General features: G+C 41.7%; 1 protein-coding gene across 3 annotated transcripts in view; it reads right to left on the bottom strand.

Annotated features, from left to right (window-relative positions):
• The window catches only part of dnah9 (dynein, axonemal, heavy chain 9), a 158,608-nt gene that overhangs the window by 67,431 nt on the left and 68,565 nt on the right, over positions 1–22,612 (bottom strand). For all 3 annotated transcript variants that reach the window (XM_076093111.1, XM_076093109.1, XM_076093110.1), the window contains 12 exons: positions 22,236–22,410; positions 21,238–21,411; positions 20,528–20,735; positions 16,394–16,559; positions 15,604–15,706; positions 13,072–13,311; positions 6,607–6,768; positions 5,532–5,728; positions 4,289–4,451; positions 3,856–3,979; positions 1,854–1,996; positions 102–263 (listed from right to left, as the gene is read on the bottom strand). In XM_076093111.1, coding sequence (XP_075949226.1) covers positions 102–263; positions 1,854–1,996; positions 3,856–3,979; positions 4,289–4,451; positions 5,532–5,728; positions 6,607–6,768; positions 13,072–13,311; positions 15,604–15,706; positions 16,394–16,559; positions 20,528–20,735; positions 21,238–21,411; positions 22,236–22,410 — 2,017 coding nt within the window. The remainder of the gene's footprint in view (positions 1–101; positions 264–1,853; positions 1,997–3,855; positions 3,980–4,288; positions 4,452–5,531; positions 5,729–6,606; positions 6,769–13,071; positions 13,312–15,603; positions 15,707–16,393; positions 16,560–20,527; positions 20,736–21,237; positions 21,412–22,235; positions 22,411–22,612) is intronic.

Genomic DNA, 22,612 nt, shown 5'->3' with positions numbered 1-22,612 from the left:
TCTGGTCTGCTTTTGAACACGGTGCCTGACATTTGAAATATTTTTGGAGTGTGAACATCATTTTTGTGGGTGGCTTCGTTCCATTCATGAGCTGTTCTCACATCAATATTCTGCACCTCCTGGAGGAACTTGAAGCTGACAGACTCCAGCGCCTCCTGTGGCCACTCGTGAAACCAGTCGATCGCTGTACAGTTCACCACTGCAGGGAACTTCCTGCTGCGAACCCTCAGTTTACTACCAACTGGAGAGAAACACAGAGCCACCTGCAATACAAGCACACACAGACACACTCACCAAGGTCAAACAGAGTTGATACAGCAGCGAGATCATACTAATTATTTGCAGCTACATCTTTAAGCAAATAAAGCCTCCAGCAAGCATGTGAATTAAGAGTGTGTTGAGCTGTGGGCTGAACAGCTGGCTTGTTGAGAAGCTCAGCCAGATGCTCGATACCATTAGAAACAAACATGCAGAACGCACACCCAAAGACACTCCTGATCATAATCAAGTCTGGAGAAGGAAGTAGCCTCATACTTGCCTTACATTTCCTGTGACGATGGAAACGTATCTAACCCAGCTTCTTTTGCCAGTAACCCTTTATGTATAGCCATATACATGTGACGTCTTGTCATAGGTTCTTTACACTCTAATACGACTATCCATCAAGTGCAATTCTCACAATACAGACTCTTTACATGTTCCTCACAGTACTGTTATTCCTGGCAGCAGGTTTGACATGTATTCAATATTTTGTGGATATTTGAAAAGAGGCACATTTATTTGGGAATGATGAAATACCAACTGAGGTCATTAAGGTCTTCAAACCAGATTTTTACATAGATATTTGGCTCCTCAGCAAGAAAGTTACCTCAGATAATGCAGAACCCAACTTGACAATTATGCAACCAAAAAGTTTCCAAATAATGAAATCATCACAAACCAACACACACAGAGTGTGGGGCATTGTCAGGAGCCCTGAAGCTGACTAGTCGGGAGCAGTTCATTCAATGATTGATTTTCACTTTTATTAGAGTAGTGAATGGTTAAAATAGGAAGTATTTCACAAGGAAAAGAAATATAATTTTGGTTGGTCGAATTGTTTGGACTTTACACAGTAAGCATCTTGCAACCCCATTAGTCATCTAATACAGCCAGGTTGGGATCCACTGGTCCAAACCAATCTGCTCCGAGGTCCGATTGTAATAATGATTTATATGTCTGGCTCAGGATTTAAACTGGTGCTCATCATGCAGAGTTAACTCTGAATGAATCATATTACCAACATTACCCTTTCCATCCAGACAGCCAAACAGTTAGATATCCCCTCTTTACAAACCCGTGCTCATGGTATTGCCTGCCAATTGTATTCACTCTCCAACACAGGCAACTTGAGCTGGGAGCGAGGCAGTGGTGGTGGATACTGTAATAATGACAGGATAAGCAACGCCCTGCGATCCCTCTCTCCCCAGGCGGAACAAAGCAGCTACACGTTGGTGGAATTATCTGCAGCTAAACGGAGGCTTTTCTGCTCATGTCGGTGATGTATAAGGACGTCCAAAAGCATTCAAGTTCTTCTCAGAATGTCAGGACAGAAAATCGTCTCGGGAAAGGCTTCATTATAAAGCCAGATGCTTTTGAAGTACGAGGGTTTTTCTTATTTAGAATTAGAGTGTGAGGCGGCATGCCATCACTATATTAAGAGACGGTGGAGATCATATACAGATACAGTTCTATGGGAGAGATTAATGGCAAACTTTTTCTCTGAGGACAACTTAATCTGGATGATTAGTAGTGAAATGCAGAACACACACAGCTTTTTGACCTGCACTTGTCTGACTATCTGACTGGTTCACCTTGAGCTGTCTGCGAACCCGGTCGATGAAGAACTTCCAGCAGTTTTCCCTCGTATCCATCAATCCCGAGCCGCGGACCTCTGGCCTTACGTTGCCAATGATGTTCTCCATCTCGTCGTCCGGGAACAGGTCAGGAATCTCTCCTTGAATGAGTAAAATCAGCCACATTACCACTGGGAAGGAAAGACCGCCAAGACTGTGGGAAGCAGACATTGGGATTTCATTCTGTTAAAGAGCTAAAGTTGTGCAAGAACTCTCCAGAATTTTCTTATCTTAAGATCTGAACTGACACCGAGACTCTCTTATCAAACGTAGCTGTGTTAATAGAGGTGGTGGCAGCAGGAGTTCATACAGAGGGCTTATGCTAATGCGGCGAGCTGCTTTAAGTCACAGCCTCATGGAGCAGAACACGGACTGTTGACATATAGGGACTACACACCACCTACAAATTGAGTACAGATGTGCTCTTTTTTGAAACCAGGCACTTGCAGTCGCTTGACTTTTACCCCCTGGTTAGCTCATGGCCTGTTCTGGTGTGACATTATGCTAAAAGATAAACCCTGATCAGTACTAGTCTGATAACCTGATTGATTGATTAAATATTAAGTCTGATGCTGTGTTGATGTTAGCTCATTTTTATTTGAGAAGGGGTGCCACCACCTTCATTTAAGTTCCTAGGAGCAGTGAACTTAACATTTTCCATGACAATCATGGAAAGGATTTAATAGATGATATTTCTGTAAGTAAAATCACAACAACCTCGGGCACAGTGGAATGACCACCCCATTCCTAATCCGGCCAATAATATTACCGTATTTTCCGCACTATAAGGCGCACTTAAAAGCCTTTAATTTTCTCAAAAAACGACAGTGCGCCTTGTAATCCGGAGCGCCTTATATATGGATCAATTGGTTAATTGGTTGATCCATACTGGTTGTACACGGCGCTCTGTCAAAATGTTTCAGTACGACTGGTAAACTACAAAGCCGCACCGCGGTAAACACCGGTACTGTGCTTACTCCTAGTCCAACACCACTTGTGTGTATAAAGACCCCAAAATGGCACCTTTCAAGAGACACGCTTACGACGCTATTCTATTCTATGCGCCTTATAATCCGGTGCGCCCTATATATAAAAACAGTTCTAAAATAGGCCATTCATTGAAGGTGCGCCTTATAATCCGGTGCGCTTTATAGTGCGGAAAATACGGTATGTAAGGTTGGTTGTCGGTTCAAACAGTCACCAGAAAAAATGATAGATATAAGCAGCAATTCTAGTGTTACATGACCGCTGGGGATAGCTTAGCTAGTTCTGCTGACCACAAGCAGGAAACGACAAACATGTCCACTGGTGAAACACGCCTCTTGTTTTACTTTTGTGATTACTGTGTAAAATATACAGTAGCATGTAGTGTAATAGTAAGTAAACTCAGTAATGTCAGTTACAGCAACACCTAGCTATCTAACGTTTGCTAACATTAGCCACTATGAGCTACTGGTCTTATCAGACCAAGTAAGACTAGTGCCGCAAAACCCCTGAGAGTACTGAACTGAGCAAGTGTGCCTTTTATTCCGTAGCATTTAAGTCTTTATTTTTAAGGATAAGATTGAATACATTTTTTTTTAGAAGTTCATGGTCTTGCTTTATGTCTTCAAATGTGAAATTAGATGTTCTAAAGTTGTCATTGTATTGTGGTCCTGGCATCGGTTGGTATATGCCATCCTTTCCAGATGATATACTACATTCATTTTTGCATACTAACTGCCAAACTATTGCACTGCCAACATTAGCATTTTGAGAATGAATCTAAATTCATATTTCATATTGCACTCTGACAAATATAAATCCAGATGTGAAGCCAGCCTGCAATTCTTCACAGTGATGTATTGTAGTTAAGTAATGTTACACAAATGGCAGCCCAGTGATTTGCTGCTGCGGTAAAGCAGCGGCATTTCTGCCTTGCAAAACGTGACACACAGTACTTAGTGAAGCCTGCAGTTACCCGATGCCAACAGATCGTTGAGCAGAACGAGGAACTTCTCGTCTGCCAATTGGGCGTCAGTCATTAGGAACACAGTGCCAATATTCTTCACGCCAGCTTTCATGTAGAGGGACGCCAGATCGCTCTGGGTGACAGAGAGAGAAAGACATGGTGTAAGAGAGTGATGCAGATTGGGCAGTGAGAGGGTTATTTTGCAGTGAAACATGTGTGTCTGAGACCTGAATCACTGTGAGAATACTGTGGGGATTACCAGTACTGTGTTTACGTAGGCAAAAGATTAGGTCTATATTTCACCCAGATACACCTCCGTGTATAATTCAAACATCACCTAGCTGTAAGAAACCATTTAATACAAAATATATGACTATTGAGGTGTTCAAATGGATGTTTTTTGCAGTGTAGTATGTCGTTTACGATGTAATCCTCATCAAACCTTAAGGTCGGCGATACTGTATCCTTTTCTCAGGGTGATCTGGAAAACTTCCAGATTGGAGATGAAGGCAGCCAGTCGGGTCAGACTCTGCTTGCCGCTGCCGCCCACTCCGACCAGCAGAGCGTTCCCCCGCGGAGACTCCAGGATTCGGTTTATACGGCATCTACATGTGGAGGTGAAGACAGTCGGGGGAGGGAAAGGTGAGACGGAGGAATCAGTGGAAGGGTTAGATACCGTAAAAGGTAGGAGGAGGCGAGCCGGATAAAGACAATCTCTGACTCATAGGACAAACAGCAAAAGACAAACAAACACAGGTAGAGTCTGTCTCCTCTGCTTCTATACTGCCTGTAACCACCATCTTCACCACTCTGTTTCAGATGTACCAGAATGTAAAACAATTTGAATGGTCCTCTTGTGTCCATGTTTAAAATGAATTGACTTCATTGTCATTTTTGTTGCTTCATTTGAGGTTGTTGCCAAAAGCAATACAACACACTTTAACTGCTGTCAGTATTTACGTACCGACTGACACTGTGTACATTGAACGCACCTCAACTTTATATTTCAACTGATATTATTACCATCTTTTACTGTTCAACTCATCATGTTTCTGCAAAATGAGTACTTTTATTACTATTGTTTGTCATCCAATGACCTCATTTTCTGTTTGTCAGTTCAGTGAACGAGTGCTCTGAAGTCAGGTTGAATGTGTGAGGTGAGATGTGAAGGACAGCTGACAGGTGATCATCAGTGAGAGAGGGTCTGGATCTGGATTGTTAAACTTCATCACAGAGAATGTTTGTTCACATATGTAGGTCGATCCAAAGAGAACCAACATCTTCTGAGCACGTTGCTTTGGCAGCTTAGCTAGCAAAGCAACGTTTGTACGTATTCACGAACGTACTAACATACGTACATTTAGAAAAAAACAAGCAACAGTCGCCTTCAAAATAAATGCAATGCAACTGTATTCCGTGCATGATGTACTTTTATTTACGTTTTATTCCTAATTACCCATTGATGTCCCGTACAATGCCCAGGTCTGCGTTAAGAGTTTTTTAGACTGAAGCAAAATCGAATCTGTTCTCTGCATTTTTGTTAGCCGTCATGATGTATGCTGGATTACTTGGATTTCCCTGTCGCTGCTTCTGACGGTCTGTAAAATCGAAATGTAAATCCTAAAGTATCTGGGATGCTAGTTCAGTTCCTTGACAGTCTCCAGGGTTTCAAAATGTCCACTCACATATGAGCCATGGCGTCCTCAAACAGCACCAGGTTTAGTGTGGCGTTGACCTCATTGTAGCTGTCCAGCACCTCCAGCAGGGTTTTATTGAGGCAGCTCCAGGACTCAGCAGCCATGTACCTGGCCTCCCCCAGCCCACGGGCAAAGTGGCAGTACAGGTTCATCTCCCTGGTCTGCTCTAGAGTCTCCTCCATGTCCTTGGGGAGGATGTGCACACACACATATTGCAGTGGTAAACCACACATACCCCTGTCAGCATAACATTAGTGATAAGCTTCAACAGTCTGAACAGGGACGCAGCGGAATATCACAGCTGTGCAGAGGGTGACCTAGTTCATTTTCAGCCTGGCAACTGTTGGGCCCCGAATATTTCTCTGGAGATTGTTTGTGCCTCTTAGGGATGCTGGTTTTCTCTGCTAACTTTCACTGGCATATAGCTGAAGTAGGTGTGACAAAGGAAGTTTTGTTATTTTACAAATTCACATCTTTATTATGTTCTGCTGCAGTCTTCATTGTCATGGTATCAAGTGGACTTTCTTACAGTGCATCAGTCTCTAAAGACTTTCTTGTTTGCATGTAAAAATAGCAAGAAAACATGCTGCATATTGCTGTGTGGCACGGCGGCAAAGTGTTCTAAGTTTACAGAAGGTGCCCACTCTGAATAATATATTCTAGAGTGGTTAGTGATATTCTTTCTCCTTCTCTTTCTGTGGGTGTGTGTACACGTATACTTGTCAGGTTCTTCATTGTGGCATGACTAGTGTGCATCCGACAGAGCCAGAGAGGGTAGTGAGGGGAGCAGTGGACAGAAAACCATTAAAATGTTTTCCAATTTACCGGGCTGACAGCGCAGACCCTGACAGCCAGACCCCATACCACACTGATTAATATTCCTCTCCTGCTCCCCCCTTCCCCGAAGCATTCCTTTTTCCTTCTCTCCTCTTTCTCCTCGCTGTGTTGGCCACTGATGTCCAGGTCCAGACACAGAGCAGGCAGCCTAAGGATTTCCCCCTCCTCCCCCATCCTCCAACCTGCCGTTCTTGTCTTCCTCTGCTGAACTTTGTAAAACTCTCACCTCATAGAACTTTTTCATTGTGTCCGCCTGCAGCTTATCAAAGGCCTGGAAGTCCTGCTCCTCCACCAGCTTGTCTCTGTAGACCCGGTTGGACTCGTGCAGATAGATTTTCAGCAGGTCCGGAGGGGCTTTCAGACACTCGGCGGTACAGAAGAGAATGCCCTGGGCAGAGAGGGGAGAGAAGAAGGCGAGTTTCATTCCAGCGGCTTTGGCCCATTTACACAACAAGGAGGGAAATATAGCACAGTCACTGTGGGTAAATCAATGGATATTAAGTGGGTTAGTAGGTGTGTCAGAGAAACTCGGCAAATAATGGCAACATGTTTCTTTCATTTCACTGTCTCAGACGTATTGCTGCATGTGGAGATTAGTTATGTGGGCAGATGTTGGATGGAAGAATTAGTAAAAATCAATCTGTGTGTGTGACTGTATTGCTTCCAGTGTTTATTTTTAAACAAAAGTATGGCTCTGTCTGAAATCCCTTCCATTAAATTAAACCGTACACCATACTTGCTGTCGGCCATGTTATTTGAGTGTCCTTTTTCTGGGTTGAATTTTACATCCTAAATAGTGCCCTGGAGAATTCCTACAGGGAATGAAAAAGTGGTGTTCACTACTTTCTGCTAACAATCTCAATGTGTTGCATTTCATAAACGTGAAAACCACCACACGATCACATATCACTGATCACCAAAAATGATGAAAATTCACAAGTGTCTGAAATCTCAATTTCTGTTCACTATAGAGTAAACTGTGGAGGGTTTATGCCTTTATGGGGGGGACACGCAGGTGCTGCAGCAGCACAAGGACAGAAAAAGATTAAGGTCATAACAGAGTAAATAAATAGAGCTGAAAAACAAGAGAATTCAAATAGAAACTATAAAAGAACAATTAGACTCAATGTAACAATGTAAGCAGTGAACAAACAGTCCCAAGGACCAGACTGTGAAATGTGTTGATAAAGTATAACATAATGTATAGTATCCAGCAATATAGCAGAATATAAATAATAATAATAATAGTATACAGTACCATGAGCATAGCATGGTATACATATAATATATAATACATATAAATGTACAATGTATAAATGTACTACTACTACTAAAACTACCACTATTTATAAGCACAGTATAATATATAATATATTTGGTGTGCAATTTTTGCAAATCAGCTCCGACAGAGACACAAACCAAGTGCTGGATTTTTCTATCGCAACCAAACAGAGCAACGTCTGCACTTTGTCAGCTGATGTATTTATTAAAATCTGGGTTGAGTAAGAATTGAAGTCGCTCTTGATGGTAGTTTGGTTATATAAAATGGCGGGTGCACGCAATTGACGATGGTCTCTGACCAATCAGTGGGTTGAAGTGTTTTAACCTTGGGACCTTGACCGAGGTGACATCCAACAAATATTATCCCCAACTTTAGGGAATAGAAAACCAAAAAAGAACGTCTCCAAGCGAGTGGAGAAGAGCCGTGCAGTATAAGATGCTAAGCTAATGCTAATGTCAACATGCTAACATGCTGATGTTCACCAGGTCTTATCAATCAACCAATTGGCACTGCACACAAAGTACAGCTGAGGCTGATGGAACAGTCATTGGCTTATCAGGTATAATGGTATACATATGGTGATAAACCAAAGCACTGGACAAACTGATCACCAACATTATTACAGTGCATCATGTGGGGATCTGAATAAATACTTGTTGAGACATTTCACCAAAAAACAACAAGGTTAAGTCAGGGTGGTCAGTCGGCTACATTTTCTCCATTATGTATGTACCACAATTTGTGCAAATCTATACAGTCAAGTGGAGATATTTCACTGGATGAGTGAAACGTCATGTTGGAGGTGCTCTAATAGAAAGTCAATGTGATCGCCAAAGTCACTATGATACATCTTCTGGGGGCCGTGAATATCTTTACCATATTTTATATCATCTATCCAATATTTGTCAAGTTATTTCACCACAAAACAAAAATGTCAACCTCACGGTGGAGCTAGAGAAATACTCTGGGGTCATCAAATGTATTACATTACATCCTGGGGGAACATGAATGTCGGAACCAAATATCATGGCAATCCATCCAGTAGTTTTGGAGATATACAGTGGTGAATCAAAGTGGTGATCTGACTGACATTAGCATCCATAGAGCCACACAGCTACCATGGCTTGAAATAGATGTGTTTTCCTGCTTGTATTTCACTCTTCTCTTCATCCTCTGTTTGAAAAAGCCAAAATAAAAACAGAAAATCATGACAATGAGCAGATGAGTGTTTAGTGGATGATGGATGATTAATTTGTCTCTAGAGGAGGCCAGTGTGACGTGTTTGCTTTCCCACAGGGCCGTTCATTGTGCAGTCAGGCAGAACTTTATGCAATCTAGGTGCCACATAACAGGTGCTGTATAGGATGAGGGAGAGGACAAAGAAGCGCCCAGGCACTGTTTGTTCCCCTCTGCGCACTGTCACCCAGGAGGCAGAGGCAGAGCAAGCAGATGTTGTGTGTTTCCAGCCCCAGAAGTTATTCCAATCAACAGAGCCACCTCTGGGGGTAAAGTCAGCTGAATCTGATCTGCCTTCATATCTGAGCCTGCTGAATGTGACAATTGGCTGCTAAATCCACTGTGTAATGGTGCAGATGGGTGGTGTGCCTGTGTGTGAATATTTGCATGGATGTGTGTACTGAAGATTCAAACTGCGCCAGAATAATCGCCGCTACTCTAGATCTACAAAAGTCAAGATGTTTTCCAGAGCGTGTGTGAACGCTGTAATCCTTCGACTTTTAATAGATCTGTCTTTTTCTACTCCATTTCATTGCTTAATGGTGTCAATCATGACACTCCACATTTATTGTGTAAAAGTGTGCCTGAGCAAAACAAAACACCATATGGCGACTCTATATAACAGTCATACTCGTAGACTTAGCTGTTCGTTGTACCAATCAAACAAATGGCACTCAGCTACCAAACCGAGAAGGAGACAAAACTTTGTTTTCCTTTCATCCAGCCGACTTTGGCAGACTATCTCCTTCTCTCTTTCCCTGATCTCTCATTGCTTTGTTCGGCTCAGAGGAGAGGGATTAGAGAGTTCTGGGTGTCGGTGTGTATCGGTCTATCTGTGGGGCTGTCTGCAGCCGGCACGCTTTCCTCGTAGCCTGACAGATGCTCTGAGCCCCAAACAATGCTTCCCTGCTAACAAATGCACCCAGCTGACTATCCACCGAACATCATACAGACATATTGTGCAGTCAGTACAGTTCGGCTTCAGAGTCTCTCAGCACCGTGGGTCTCATGTACTCTCTTTCATTCTTTCTCTTTCCCTTGCGTCTGTCCTCCTCTTTCACCATGTCCATCTCCTCCCTCACCTCTTGAGCTCCGAGGAGCTCATTTAGGCTGATGTGGGGAAGACAGGCCCTCGGATATGCCCGCTGGTCATTGCAGAGAACGCACATTGGCAAACAGAGCTCTTGACAATGCTCCCAGTGGATGCCAAACTGTTTGTCTTGCCCTATAAGTGGAATTTGGCTCTGATTTTATATTCATGGAGACAGAGAGTATGAAGGAGAAAGACGGAGTACTGCAACAAAGTAAGCGATGAGGGATAAAGTGGAGAAAGCTCCTACTTATTATTCAACAGCAACATAGAAGAGAGATTTTTGTCAGCAAATAACAGCAACAATACTCTCATGAAGATGCAACCTTGAGCTCCTTTTGTCAAATATCAAAACACCTTTGGAAGGGGTGTTGCAAGCTCACCCAGAGTCTCTGAGCTGTTTTCTGGCTCATTAAAGTTGTTCATAATGAGACAGTTGCCTTTGGCTTTATCTCCAAGTTCCAAAGTTTTAAAAAACAAAGTAGATCACAAAGGGTCCCCAATTATTTCAGCTGATGCTATGTATTTTTGTGTGTGTGTATATATATATATATATATATACATATGTATATTACTTATTTTTTGTTGTTGTATATTTAGAGTGTGTACCAACCACCTAACTCTTCGACACAGTGAAATGGCATCATGATGGCCTCTATGAGTCTGATGGTCTGACAGTGTCTGAATACTTTGACATTATTATGTACTGGTTGGTAAGGTGTGCTGAGGTGTGAACAGTGTTTGATCTTCTCTCTCTAGCTCTCTTTTTTCATTCTTCTTTCACTTTGTGTATGAACAATTAATTATGAACTATGAGTGTTAACCTCATAGGGGCATTAAAGGAAAATACATGATTCTGATTCATTGTATGGGAACTAATCCTTTTGACCGCATTAGAGACAACTTTGAGGATTTGGCTTGAATATTATGTAATGCAATAATAATAGATATAGAATGATCCGCTGACCATCCACTTCCATCATGCCAATATTAGAAGTTGGCACAAGAAAAGGTTGCAAGAGAAGAGGACACAACGAGCTGTCTTGATTTAAAGAGCTCTAGTCAAATGATGTGGATGACAGGGAGGAAATATTGAATGTACTAATATTAGGAAAGTTTCAGTCTCCTCATCTGATGTTTTTGTCTGCCACCATTTTTTGATTCTCCAGTGGAGTGGACGTTTAAGTCACATCCTTCTTGTATGTCATGATTTCCTTTGTACTTAATTGCACTTTTTTTAAATTCATACATCAACATTTGTACCTCGACCAAGCAAAACAACTTGATATTTGCTTTGATATTTAATTAATAACTGTGATACTTTTTCATCAAATCTTCGGGGTTCCTATTAATGTACAATGTGAAAATGTGCATAAAAAGTGTATTCACTGCAACTTCACTGCTTTATTATTAAGTCAATACTTTATGATCCAATACTTTCAAAATGTATGACATTTCCATCAGCCTCAGCTGTACTTTGTGTTTAATGCAAATTAGCAAGTCTTAGCATGCTAACGCGCTAAACTAAGAGATGAGAATGGTGCTAAACATCAGCTTGGCCCGATTGTCATTGTGAGCATGCTAGCATGTTGACATTAGCATTTAGCTCACAGTGCTCACAGAGCTGCTATTTAAACTTTAGCATATAAGGCCCAATCCCCACACATCTCACATCTTCACACTCACAAACTCACGGGCCTTGAGGCGCGCTCCTGCAAAGGTTCAGGGGGCTCTCTCGCAGACTTTTTGGGCCCTTAATGCACACTTTCCCTAAGTCCACATTTCTGCAGACTTTGCTTGAGGTAGTTACCCACAATTCATAGCATTGTGACGTTTATGCCGGAGGCATAAAAAAAGGTTAACAAGGACGGCACATGTTTTCAGCCAGCATATGCATATTAAAGTTTAACGTAAAAATTAAGATTAAGGATTTAAGATGGTACATAAAAGCGCATGAGGAATGCAAGCAGAGGCTATATTCCACAGCTGGTTTATTTATCAACCATTTCTTTTCATTTCAGTGTAAAAAAATAAATGAATAGATTATTTGACAACTACCGATCATCTAGTGAGGCAAGCCTGAAAGACGTTCAAATCAGGAAGTTAAACAACATAAAATTGAAATCCACAATTCTACATACAGTGTTTGGGGCCATCATGGTAAGGTGATATGTCGCTACAAAGTGCTGTTCCTTTCCTATTTATACCATTTGGAGCCCTTGCAGCCCCTTCAGGTCAGTGAAGTCCCTTATGGTTTAGAGCTGAGGGCCTCAGGGGGAACACTGGGACTGGGCTTTAGTCTTTTTTTAACTTGTTTATGCTCCTTTGGGTTTAGTTGCTTGTCTTTATTGTCATCCTGTTGTCAATCACAGCCTGCATATTTGGCACAGCAGTCTTTGCTTTTAACGTACCACCAACATACGTACCTACATATAATAATTGGATCCATTGTAGTATAAAATAACTTGAATTAGTGCAGCCTTAAAAAGCTGAATATAAATTGCATATCACTACACTTATGTATTTTATACTTCGTGTAATAGTAGGCTATAGTAAGAACTGCCTTTGTAAACTCACAGATGGAATTATGAAATCTGAAAGTTCCTATTGCTTAGTGGCTTAAAGCATTAATTATACAATGGAGTGAGTTAAATGAGAGAGCCTGCCCTCCATGATGCCGTGGAGGATTTAGACAGAAATATTGCCCCCGAAGAGTCTCCCTTGACAGCCTCTGCATTCTGATACTATATTCATTTAAATACATTAAATCACCCGTGGAAGTGCAAATCCATTCTATTTTCTGTTACACTTATTTCAGACTTATTTCTAGCTTTCAGACCCATCTCCTAAATCAATAATAATTTAGATGAGAAATGAGTGGCAGAAGCCTGGCTCTTTCCACGTGGGAAGCAGAGCCGTAGAAACAGAGAATCAAGGCAAATGAAATGGAAACGGGAATGATATGAAAAACTTTCTCAAGGTAACTTCTGACATTTAATTGTGAAAAAATTAACCTGAGGTTGTCCTTCTAAAAGAATATCGGTGTAGATAAATCCTTCTTGCATATTTTCTATCTGTGTCACCTGGAATATGTTGGAGAGGTCTCGCAGGTTGAAGATGTAGTGGAACTTGACTGCAGTGGGGAGGAAGGTGGAGGAGATGCCCTGGTGCAGGGCCAAGGCTAACTGGACCAGGGTGGGGCAGCTCTTCTGCAGGCCGCTGGTGAAGCCCTCTCCTCTCAGGTGCTGAGACAGGATGGAGGTGTAGATGGTGCTCAAGGCCTCGGCTCCAGGAAAGGACAGGGCGAAGACAGAGAAGTGGCGCTATAGACGGAGATGCAGCATAAACAAGGCAACAGTGAACATGTTGTTCCACACTTATAGGTGACCATCAGTGAAAGAAGAAGGACTGTGCCTTTTCATTTCAAATAAGACCATATTGAAGTTTGGTCTGTAATCATAAAGTCAAGTAATTATGTGTGCTGAATATCCCAGGTAGAAGATCATGTACTGTATACTTCATCATAATCGCTTTCCAGTTTCTGATCAAACTCTACTGTCTGTTTACACACATCTGAGGACAGTGTTAGGATGAGCCTTATTTTCCTTTTGGCTGAGGCTAGAAAATCAATGGGGCTGCAGGGTCATATGCAAAACACTTAATGTGTCAGTCGATACAGACGCAGACAAGGTCCCTGACCTGTGGAAAACATCTTGGATTGTGCCAGTACCTAAAAGTAATTCAAATGAACAATTACCCCCTTGTGGCTTTAACGTCAGTCCCGAAGAAATCTCAGTGTCAATATCAATCTATTTGAGGATAAAATGTTTTGCTGTTAAACAAGTGAAAATAAATTCTATGTAGTCATTTCTTAGAGTAAGTACAGGAGCACGTCAAAACTGTTTCTCTTCATCGTTTTGGTACACTTTGCACACAAACAACAAAGTTCTGGGTTTTGAAAATGTTATCAGATGATGCAAAGATAACTATTACGGGTTGATGTTAAAAAAAAGGATGTGGTGATTAATGTTAAATGTAACAACTCTGACATTTGTTGGGAGGGTGTAGCATAGCCCAGGGACCCGAATGACGGGGCGGATACACGCATTATTTTTCACTTATGGACACAGCCTTGATGGAGGTGGCCTCCTAGCTTTAAATAAGTCACAGTTTGAGCTGAGCCATAGAGGCCGAATATTAGGACGTAAGATCAAAGCTACATGATTTAAGCATTTCTTTGTTCCTGCTGCTTTCACATCATTCAATCTCTGTTATTCTAACTCCAGTCTCCTTCCTCTCCGTGTCTAACACTCGGGTTCACTAGTTCAGCTGTAACACAGCGTTTAACAGACATAGTCATCTGTGCAATCTATCATCAGCTACATCTACTGCTTCACTGTTTTGTCCCCAGTTTTAAAGGTGAACTTACTTCATCTTATATTTATGTGTGCCTCTGTGTTTGTGTGTGAGTAGATCAGAGTGCAGTAGGTATGGATAGAGAACACAGTGAATACAGCAGTGTACCTCTGTACGATCATCTTGTGATGTTTTAACCTGTGAGCACCATTGACCCTAATGAATTTGGATAATAAAGTTACATTTAATTTCAACCATGAATCCAAAAATCATGTTTGAGAGCCCTAAAGTCAATATTCATCTCTTTTCACTTCCTGTAACGTTTTGTTATGACCCAGCGCCAACTGTGGATTAATCTGTCACTGAAAATAATCCCTAACAAATGCAAATATACCTCCTGTTTGAGCAGCATTTGCTAAAAACTATGTTGACCAGCTGGTCTAAATGAAAGAACATATTTGTGATTTATTTCTAAAGATTTAGATCTTCAATATGAACTTGTGATGAAGTGTCAATTTTAGGGCAATTTTTGTCAATATAATAAGCTGATTTAATGGTCGACCTCCGAAATAGGAGTGAGCGCCACCAACCAGCCGCTGCAGCAAGGCAGCTGCTCAGCGGGCAGCTGGACGCAGAAAGAAACAGCAGGGAAAACAACGTGAATGGCCATATTTTCACATCTTACTCTGTGAACTGAGGATATATTTCAACCAAACCGAGTTGCTGATTATTAGAACAGTGAAAAGACGAATCAAGACGTATTTAGTGAGTTATATTTAGTTTCTGTCCAGTTAGAATGAAGTGTTTTATGAAGAGTCAACAAGGCAACAGGCCTGTCTTAATTTGGTTTTGAGAGAAACTTGGCTGTATTTTGCTGTTCAGGTGTAAGAATATTTCCTTCATTGACATTTTGTGAGTTTATTTTGTTTATTTAGCAAACAAAGTTGTGCTCAAAAGTTTTGTGAGATTAGATCAGTCTGAGATATTGCACAAACACAGAAACAAACAAATGAACAAGCAAATCTTGTCATTTCCTAAATGCTGAAACATAATGTTGAGACATGTTACATTCACTATGGAACTTCTGTCTAAGTCCAATCAACTGTGCATAAATGGCATAAATGAATAAACAAAGAAACTCAGAAACAAATACATAAAGAATTTTTTTTGTGATTAGTGCACATGCTCTGCAGTGTGTTGCATAACCAGTATGGTACACAACGTGCTGTCTGTGTGTGTGTGTGTGTGTGTGTGTGTACCTGCAGCCGGGGATTGATGGTGAAGCTGCCGGCTGTGGGGTTCATGCAGGACACGTATTGAACGCTGTGTATTTCCTTCAAAAGCAGCTTATTACGGTCATACCTGGGAGTACACACACACACACACACACACACACACACACACATAAACATGCAGAAAATAAATCATTATTTAACAGTCTTGCATGCACACACACACACACATTCCTTGATATGGCACCTCAGCTCCCACTTAAGCTGGCGTGGCTCAGTAGCATCTTCCTTCCTCTCAATTTCATACCTGAAATCCTCCCAGCATATCTGTAATGGGCTGACCGTGTCCAGGCTAGTCATCCTGCGTCTGACACAGTGGAACCATGTTCAGAATGGCCTCACTGTGTCAGAGAGATGAGCAAAGGAATCCCTTTAAGGGGAATCATACAACCCTGCCTTTAGATTTGCCTTTTGACTCATTAAAGTTGTACCATATTAATACTGAGGCAGGGATCTCACTGAATACTGAAGACATTTTCACTAGAATTATTACACCGATCAGCTGTTGGCACCCCATTATCTGAATGATTATTTTCTATGCAAATACATTGAGAGAATCTCTGAAACTGTCCATCATTGAAGCAATCAAAGTGAGGAACAATTCCACTGCTGATGTGGTATTTCCTGATAATCACCTAGAAAGACACAGTCTATGCATAATGTCACCCTCTTTAAACAGCACAGACATGTTCTCATGTTTGCTCATACATATTACATATAGCTCATACGTAGCTACATGTAATTGACTCAGGCCTACCAGTGGTTGTAGTCCATGTGTTGGCGTATGAGTGTGTGAGGTTGCACCGTTCCATATGAATCCACCTCGGGCATATTCATGTCATCTATGAAGTAGATCAGTCTTCTGCTGCCTGGAGGACCGTAGTTGCGCCCAGCTTTTTTTTCAAGGGGTTTTTCCAGCACAGCTGTGTGGGAGAGGAACAGAAGAGCAGAGGCAAGGCAAGGCAAGTTTATTTGTATAGCACATTTCAACAACAAGGTAATTCAAAGTGCTTCACATAAAACCATTAAAAGCATCAAAACATAAGGCAAAAGAAAAGGAGATTTAAAAACAATTAAGAACATTGATTGAAACATTAAAAAGCAGTGTAAGAAATAAAATACAGTAGTAAAATGCAGAAATGCAGGAAATTGATTAATATCCTTGAATCTGGTTCAATTACAGGCAGCGGCAAACAGAAAAGTCTTCAATCTTGATTTAAAGGAGCTGAGGGTCTCAGCAGACCTGCAGCTTTCTGGGACTTTGTTACAGATATGTGGAGCAGAAAAACTGAACGCTTCTCCATGTTTAGTTCTGACTCTGGGAACAGAAAGTAGACCAGTCCCAGACGACCTAAGGGGTCGGGATGGTTCATAAGGTAGCAGCAGATCAGAGATGTATTTTGGCCCTAAACCATTCAGTGCTTTATAAACCAACAGCAGGATTTTAAAGTAAATTCTTTGTTGGACAGGAAGCCAGAGCAGAGAGTGATGTGATCCACTTTCTTGGTCTTAGTGAGGACTCGAGCTGCAGCGTTCTGAATCAGCTGCAGCTTTCTGATTGACTTTTTACAGAGACCTGTAAACACACCGTTACAGTAGTCCAGTCTGCTGAAGATAAATGCACGGACAAGTTTTTCCAAATCCTGTTGAGACATAAATCCTCTAATCCTTGATATATTATTCAGGTGATAGTAGGCTGATTATGTAATTGTCTTGATATGGTTGTTCAGGTTGAGGTCTGAATCCATAACTACACCTAGATTTCTGGCTTGGTTTTTAATGTCAGTGATTGAAGCTGAGCGCTGACTTTCAATCGTTCGTCCTTGGTACCAAAAACAATTACTTCTGTTTTATCTTTGTTTAATTGAAGAAAATTCTGGCACATCCAGTTGTTGATTTGTTCAATGCATTTTGAACAGAAGAGGCCCCAGTATTGAACCTTGGGGAACACCACATGTCATTTTAGTCAGCTACAGACACAAAGTATACTTGGTCCTTCAAGTAGGATTCAAACCAGTTAAGTGCTGTGCCAGAGAGTCACACCCAGATTTTTTGTCTTTCTAGTAGTATGTCATGGCAGACACTGAGATCCAATAATACTATTCTGCCACTCTCTGTGTTTAAGTCGTTGAAAACCTTAACAAGAGCAGTTTCAGTACTGTGGTGCTGTCGAAAGCCTGACTGGAAGACATCAAAACAGTTATTTACGGCCAGGAAGTTGTTCAGCTGTTGAAAAAACGCTTTTTCAATTATTTTACTTAAAAATGGGAGGTTTGATATTGGCCTATAATTGTTCATTGTTGCGGAGTCTAAATTAGCCTTCTTTAGGAGTGGTTTATTAACTGCAGTTTGTAGGGCTTGTGGGAAGACACCTAAGAGAAGGGATGTGTTTACAATTAGTAAAAGATCAGTGGTCATGCAGTTTGAAATATTTTTGAAAAAGTGTGTTGGTAGAATATCCAAGCAGCAGGAGGATGACTTCACATGTTGTATAATGTCTTCTAGGCTTCTAAGGTCGATTGAATGAAATTGTGTCATGATATTTGAATGGATGTTATTCAGAGATGGGGACAACACATATCCTGTGGTTGGTGTGGAGGCACTCACTGCTTGTCTAATTTTCTGAATTTTGTCAGTAAAAAAGGAGGCAATTGATTGCATGCCCAGGTGGATTGGAGCTCAGCAGCTACTGACACTGGAGGGTTTGTTAGCCTGTCGATGGTAGCAAATAAAGCACGTGTATTGTTATTGTTTTTGGTTATGATGTCAGAGAAGAAGGACTGCCTTGTATTTCTAAATTCCAAATTATAATTGCGAAGTCTCTCTTTATAGATGTCACAGTCAACCTGGAGATTTGTTTTCCGCCACCTGCGCTTTCCGACACTCGTTTCTCTATTCTGACCAGCGTGGCATTTCTCCAAGGAGATCTTTGCTTACCCGAGACAACCTTCACTTTAGTGGGTGCAATGGCATCAATAACATTTTTAACTTTATAATTGAAGCCATCTATAAGCTCATTGACTGAGATGCAAGAGAGGGCTGGTGAGGAGCAGAACTTCTGAATAAATAGTTCACTGGTGTTTTCAGAGATTTAACGCTTTGTCACAAACTCGGTTTGGACATTTGTGTGCAAGGAGTCTGCACTCTCAAAGAAAACACAGAAATGATCAGAGAGTGCAACATCAGTCACAGCAAGCTTGGTAATGTTTACACCTTTGGTGATGATTAGGCCCTGTTGTGGGTGGGTCCTGTCACATGATCAGTCAGATCATAGTTATCAAGGACGCCACATAATTTAGATCTATAGACCCTCTGTTCTGGGGATTATCAACATGGATATTAGAAAATCGCCAACAATAACACAGTCAAAATCAATAGAGATTATAGACAGCAGCTCAGTAAACTCAAAGCACAGTATTTAGGTGGTCTGTAAATGTTTAGGAATAAAGCTTGAGTGGAATTCAGAGCCACATATTCAAAAGAAGTAAAATGACCAAAGGACATCTGCTTGCATTGAAGAGAATCATTAAATAAAATTGCAACTCCACCTCCTTTCTTATGCACTCTTGTTTCACTCATGAAACTGAAGTTGTGAGGTGTTGATTCAATAAGAACAGCTGCACTGTTATCTTGGTCTAACCAAGTTTCAGTTAAAAACAATAAAATCATTGATTAAAAATGCTTTTTCCTGACAGAGACCTGACATTTAATAAAGCTAAGTTTAATGTGTTTAAAGCTTTATTTGCTGGGTGAGGACTGAGGAGGTGAGGCTGGAATGCGAAGGTGGAACTGGACGTCGAGGAGGGATTATAGAAGAGAAAATGGAAGTGTGGCGGGGAGTGAGTTTGGTTCCAGCAGTGACCAGCTCTTTCATGTGGTCAGTGAACTCCAGGTGGGGTGAGGATGGGGAGAGTGTGATTGGAGAGAAGGGGGACCAGGATGGAGTCTGAGGGGTGGAAGTAGGTGCTGGTGAGGGAGGTAAAGACTCCTCATCTTGGAGGGGGGGAAGAAAGTGGGTGATCAGAGGCGGTCCCTGATGATGAGGTTGGTGACTCCTCCTCTTGGCTCTCCCTAGGCGGGGGCATCCTTCCCGTAAGGTCTCTACGGCGATGCTGTGTGGTTATCTCTTGTTTAGACTCCTCTTGTCTCTTGTCCTTGGCAGTGGGAACAGACTTGGTTGTTGCGGAGGTTTTTTGCTGGTTTTACTTTTCTCAGCTGTCCATGGGTTTGTCCGTCTGAGTGCAGGGGTTGAGGGGGAGTTCTGCCTGTGTGGTAGTGCAGGCCAGCCAGTCTTATCATAAATCTCAGGGAGCTGAGTATGATTTCCTCTTCGGCTTTGCAACGAGAGAGTTCCAGGGAGGACTACCATTTGAAGATTTATTATCTGCTCTCTCCTCCTGTTTCTTGGTAGGCCTGGTGGTGCTCGTTAGCTGTGTCTTAGCTTGCGTTTGTCCAATGTTTTGAGTCCATGGTAAAGTGGTATCATTCCCACACAGTCCATTTACCTCCACGTTTACTTCTAGTCGGTGGATTTTTGTTTCCAAGACTGCAATCTTCTGCAGGAGTTTGTGGTAGTCGTCCGTGGAGAAGGGAGGCATCTTGCTGCTACTTAACTTTAGCTTAGCTGCTAATTAGCATTAACTAACAACCCAAATAGCTCGACGACTTTCTGGATTCGTCTTCACTCAAACGTTAAAGAGTGATATAGGGCAGGCATGTAGGAATGAAAGGTGTGATTGAATAGCAATATGTATGTAGTAGTTTAGAGTTAGAGAGTCATGAGTCAGTGTGTAGACATTTGATTTAACTGGAAGAGTACATCAGCCAAGACACAATTTTAACACTCCTGCAAGCCAATCAGAAACACATCTTCTCCATGCACGGTTCCTACCTTGGAGCATAGCAGATGTGGTGTAATAGTTAAAAGGGACATTTTTAATCATGTATTTCTCTGCATCCAACGATCCCAGTTTGTCCCCGACCACAACAGACTTCCCTGTCCCAGCGTTCCCAACCAGCATGACAGGCCGACGATGTTCCAGGAGGCGGTCCATGAAGTAACGAACTCGAATGGTCTCTGTAGTGTGGACCAGACACGCCTGCACATACATACATATATATATATATATATATATATACACACACACATAAAAACATGCAGTATGGGCCCAATACTACAGAGTTATAGGGCTGCAACTATTGATTATCTTGATTATCAATTCATATGACAAATATGTATTTCATAATAATCAATGAATAGCTTTGTCTAGTAGTGAAAATGTCAAAAGTTCCCAGATCTGACATTTTTAACGTACAATGACATAAAATAGAAAAGCAGAAATGTTTTAGTCTTCACCAACTCTTGAGGGACATATTGGGTCTTACTGCTCCAGCTAGTCACTGACTTTGTTACTGCAAGCAACTCCACAGTATAATATGTATAGTGATTGATTAATATGAAAATAGTGGTTAGTGCAGCTTTAAACTATTAATGGAATCAAAATTGTTATTTAATTGAAGAATAAGTCCAGTGGACGAGATCGGTATTATTGCACCAAACTCTTGCCTGAAGCTTGAATCCTGTTTAACAACCTACTGTACCTGAAGAGGTGTATCTGTATCCATCTCAAACTTGGGCACCATCTTGGACCATGGTTCAAACTTCTTGCTCTCTGGGTCGATGTAGTAATCAAACACGGTGCCCTGGGATGGGAACTTGATGGTTTTGAACTCGGCCACCCACCACTTGCTGAACTCCACTCTGTAGTCGACCAGCTACACTCACACAGGGCAGACACGCAGAGACACAGACGGAAGGCGAGCGGTCAATACTTTAAAATAACTTCCTCTTTGCTCTCTCTCCCCAATCTATGGATCTGTGCGTTTGATTTACACTGGTGTGAATACAAACCAGAGGACAAATAAATGGCAACAACATAGAGATACGGCCACAGCAGTTGAAGGGTAAAAAATGAGAGATGGCAGGCCTATCTATCCATCTGTCTGATTCAGACGGTGAAGGAGCCTCATCACCTGCTGGTTGGCAGTTCCTCGCCTTCTTCCCTGCCTCCCACCCTTGGTACCTGTCTCCTCTATTCACTACCAACTCCAGTCAATAAAACCACTTAGCATTTAAATGCATCTGTGATGGAAAAATAAAGTGGAGTACATTTGTACCAAGGGGAGAGCAGTTTTATCCCATAACTTAGATGGACGCACTTACTGTACCGCATTAACAGGATTGCTTAGCAACTGCTTGCCATGGCTCTCCTACTGATTTAAATTCAGCCAGCCTGTGTGTTGTTGAGCGGGAATTGAGTCCACTTCATTTTCAGATGGAGATATCTGCCATTTTTTCAACTGACAATGACTTTCAAATGACTTTTCATGAAGAGAGACACACAGTTGAGTTGCATAAGAGCCATCAGGGTTTGAATTATAGCAAAGAATACCCATAATGCAAGTCCAAAAAAGTCTTTCAGGAAGGAGTTATGATAAGAGGGAAAAAAATCATTCAGCTGTTCAGTTGTGTCCCATTTCTTTCCCCTTTATGCAACCACTTAGTAAGCGTCTCACATGCCTAGAGGCCCACATAGTACCTGGTCCTGGAACATGGCTCCCCCAAAGGCCCAGACCGCAGCAAAGACAAAATAGAGCTCATAAAGTTCCTTGGCACAGTCCGGCGGGGTGTTTTCTGGAGTCAGCAGACATTCCAGCAAGTAGCAGAGCATCTGGACCATGCTCTGCTCAGGGATAGGGATGATCTTCTTAAACCTGAGCAAAGACAGACATATTACATCACTGGATTCAAGCATTACTGCTGACTTGGTTTTCTTAATTAGCACATAAAATAAAGTATCAAATTTAATTTTACAGAATAAATAGAGCTTATTTTGACAACGTTTGTTGTTGATTGCATTTTCTGGATTTGTTGCCTCACATTGAGGACAAAATATTCCTCCTCTCTGTCTTCCTC

Source organism: Anarhichas minor, unplaced genomic scaffold (assembly GCF_050575085.1).
Source record: "Anarhichas minor isolate MPS153535 unplaced genomic scaffold, ASM5057508v1 ptg000017l, whole genome shotgun sequence".
NCBI lineage: Eukaryota > Metazoa > Chordata > Actinopteri > Perciformes > Anarhichadidae > Anarhichas > Anarhichas minor.
The sequence above is the reverse complement of the archived record's forward strand: the minus strand, read 5'-3'. Positions and strand labels throughout refer to the sequence as shown.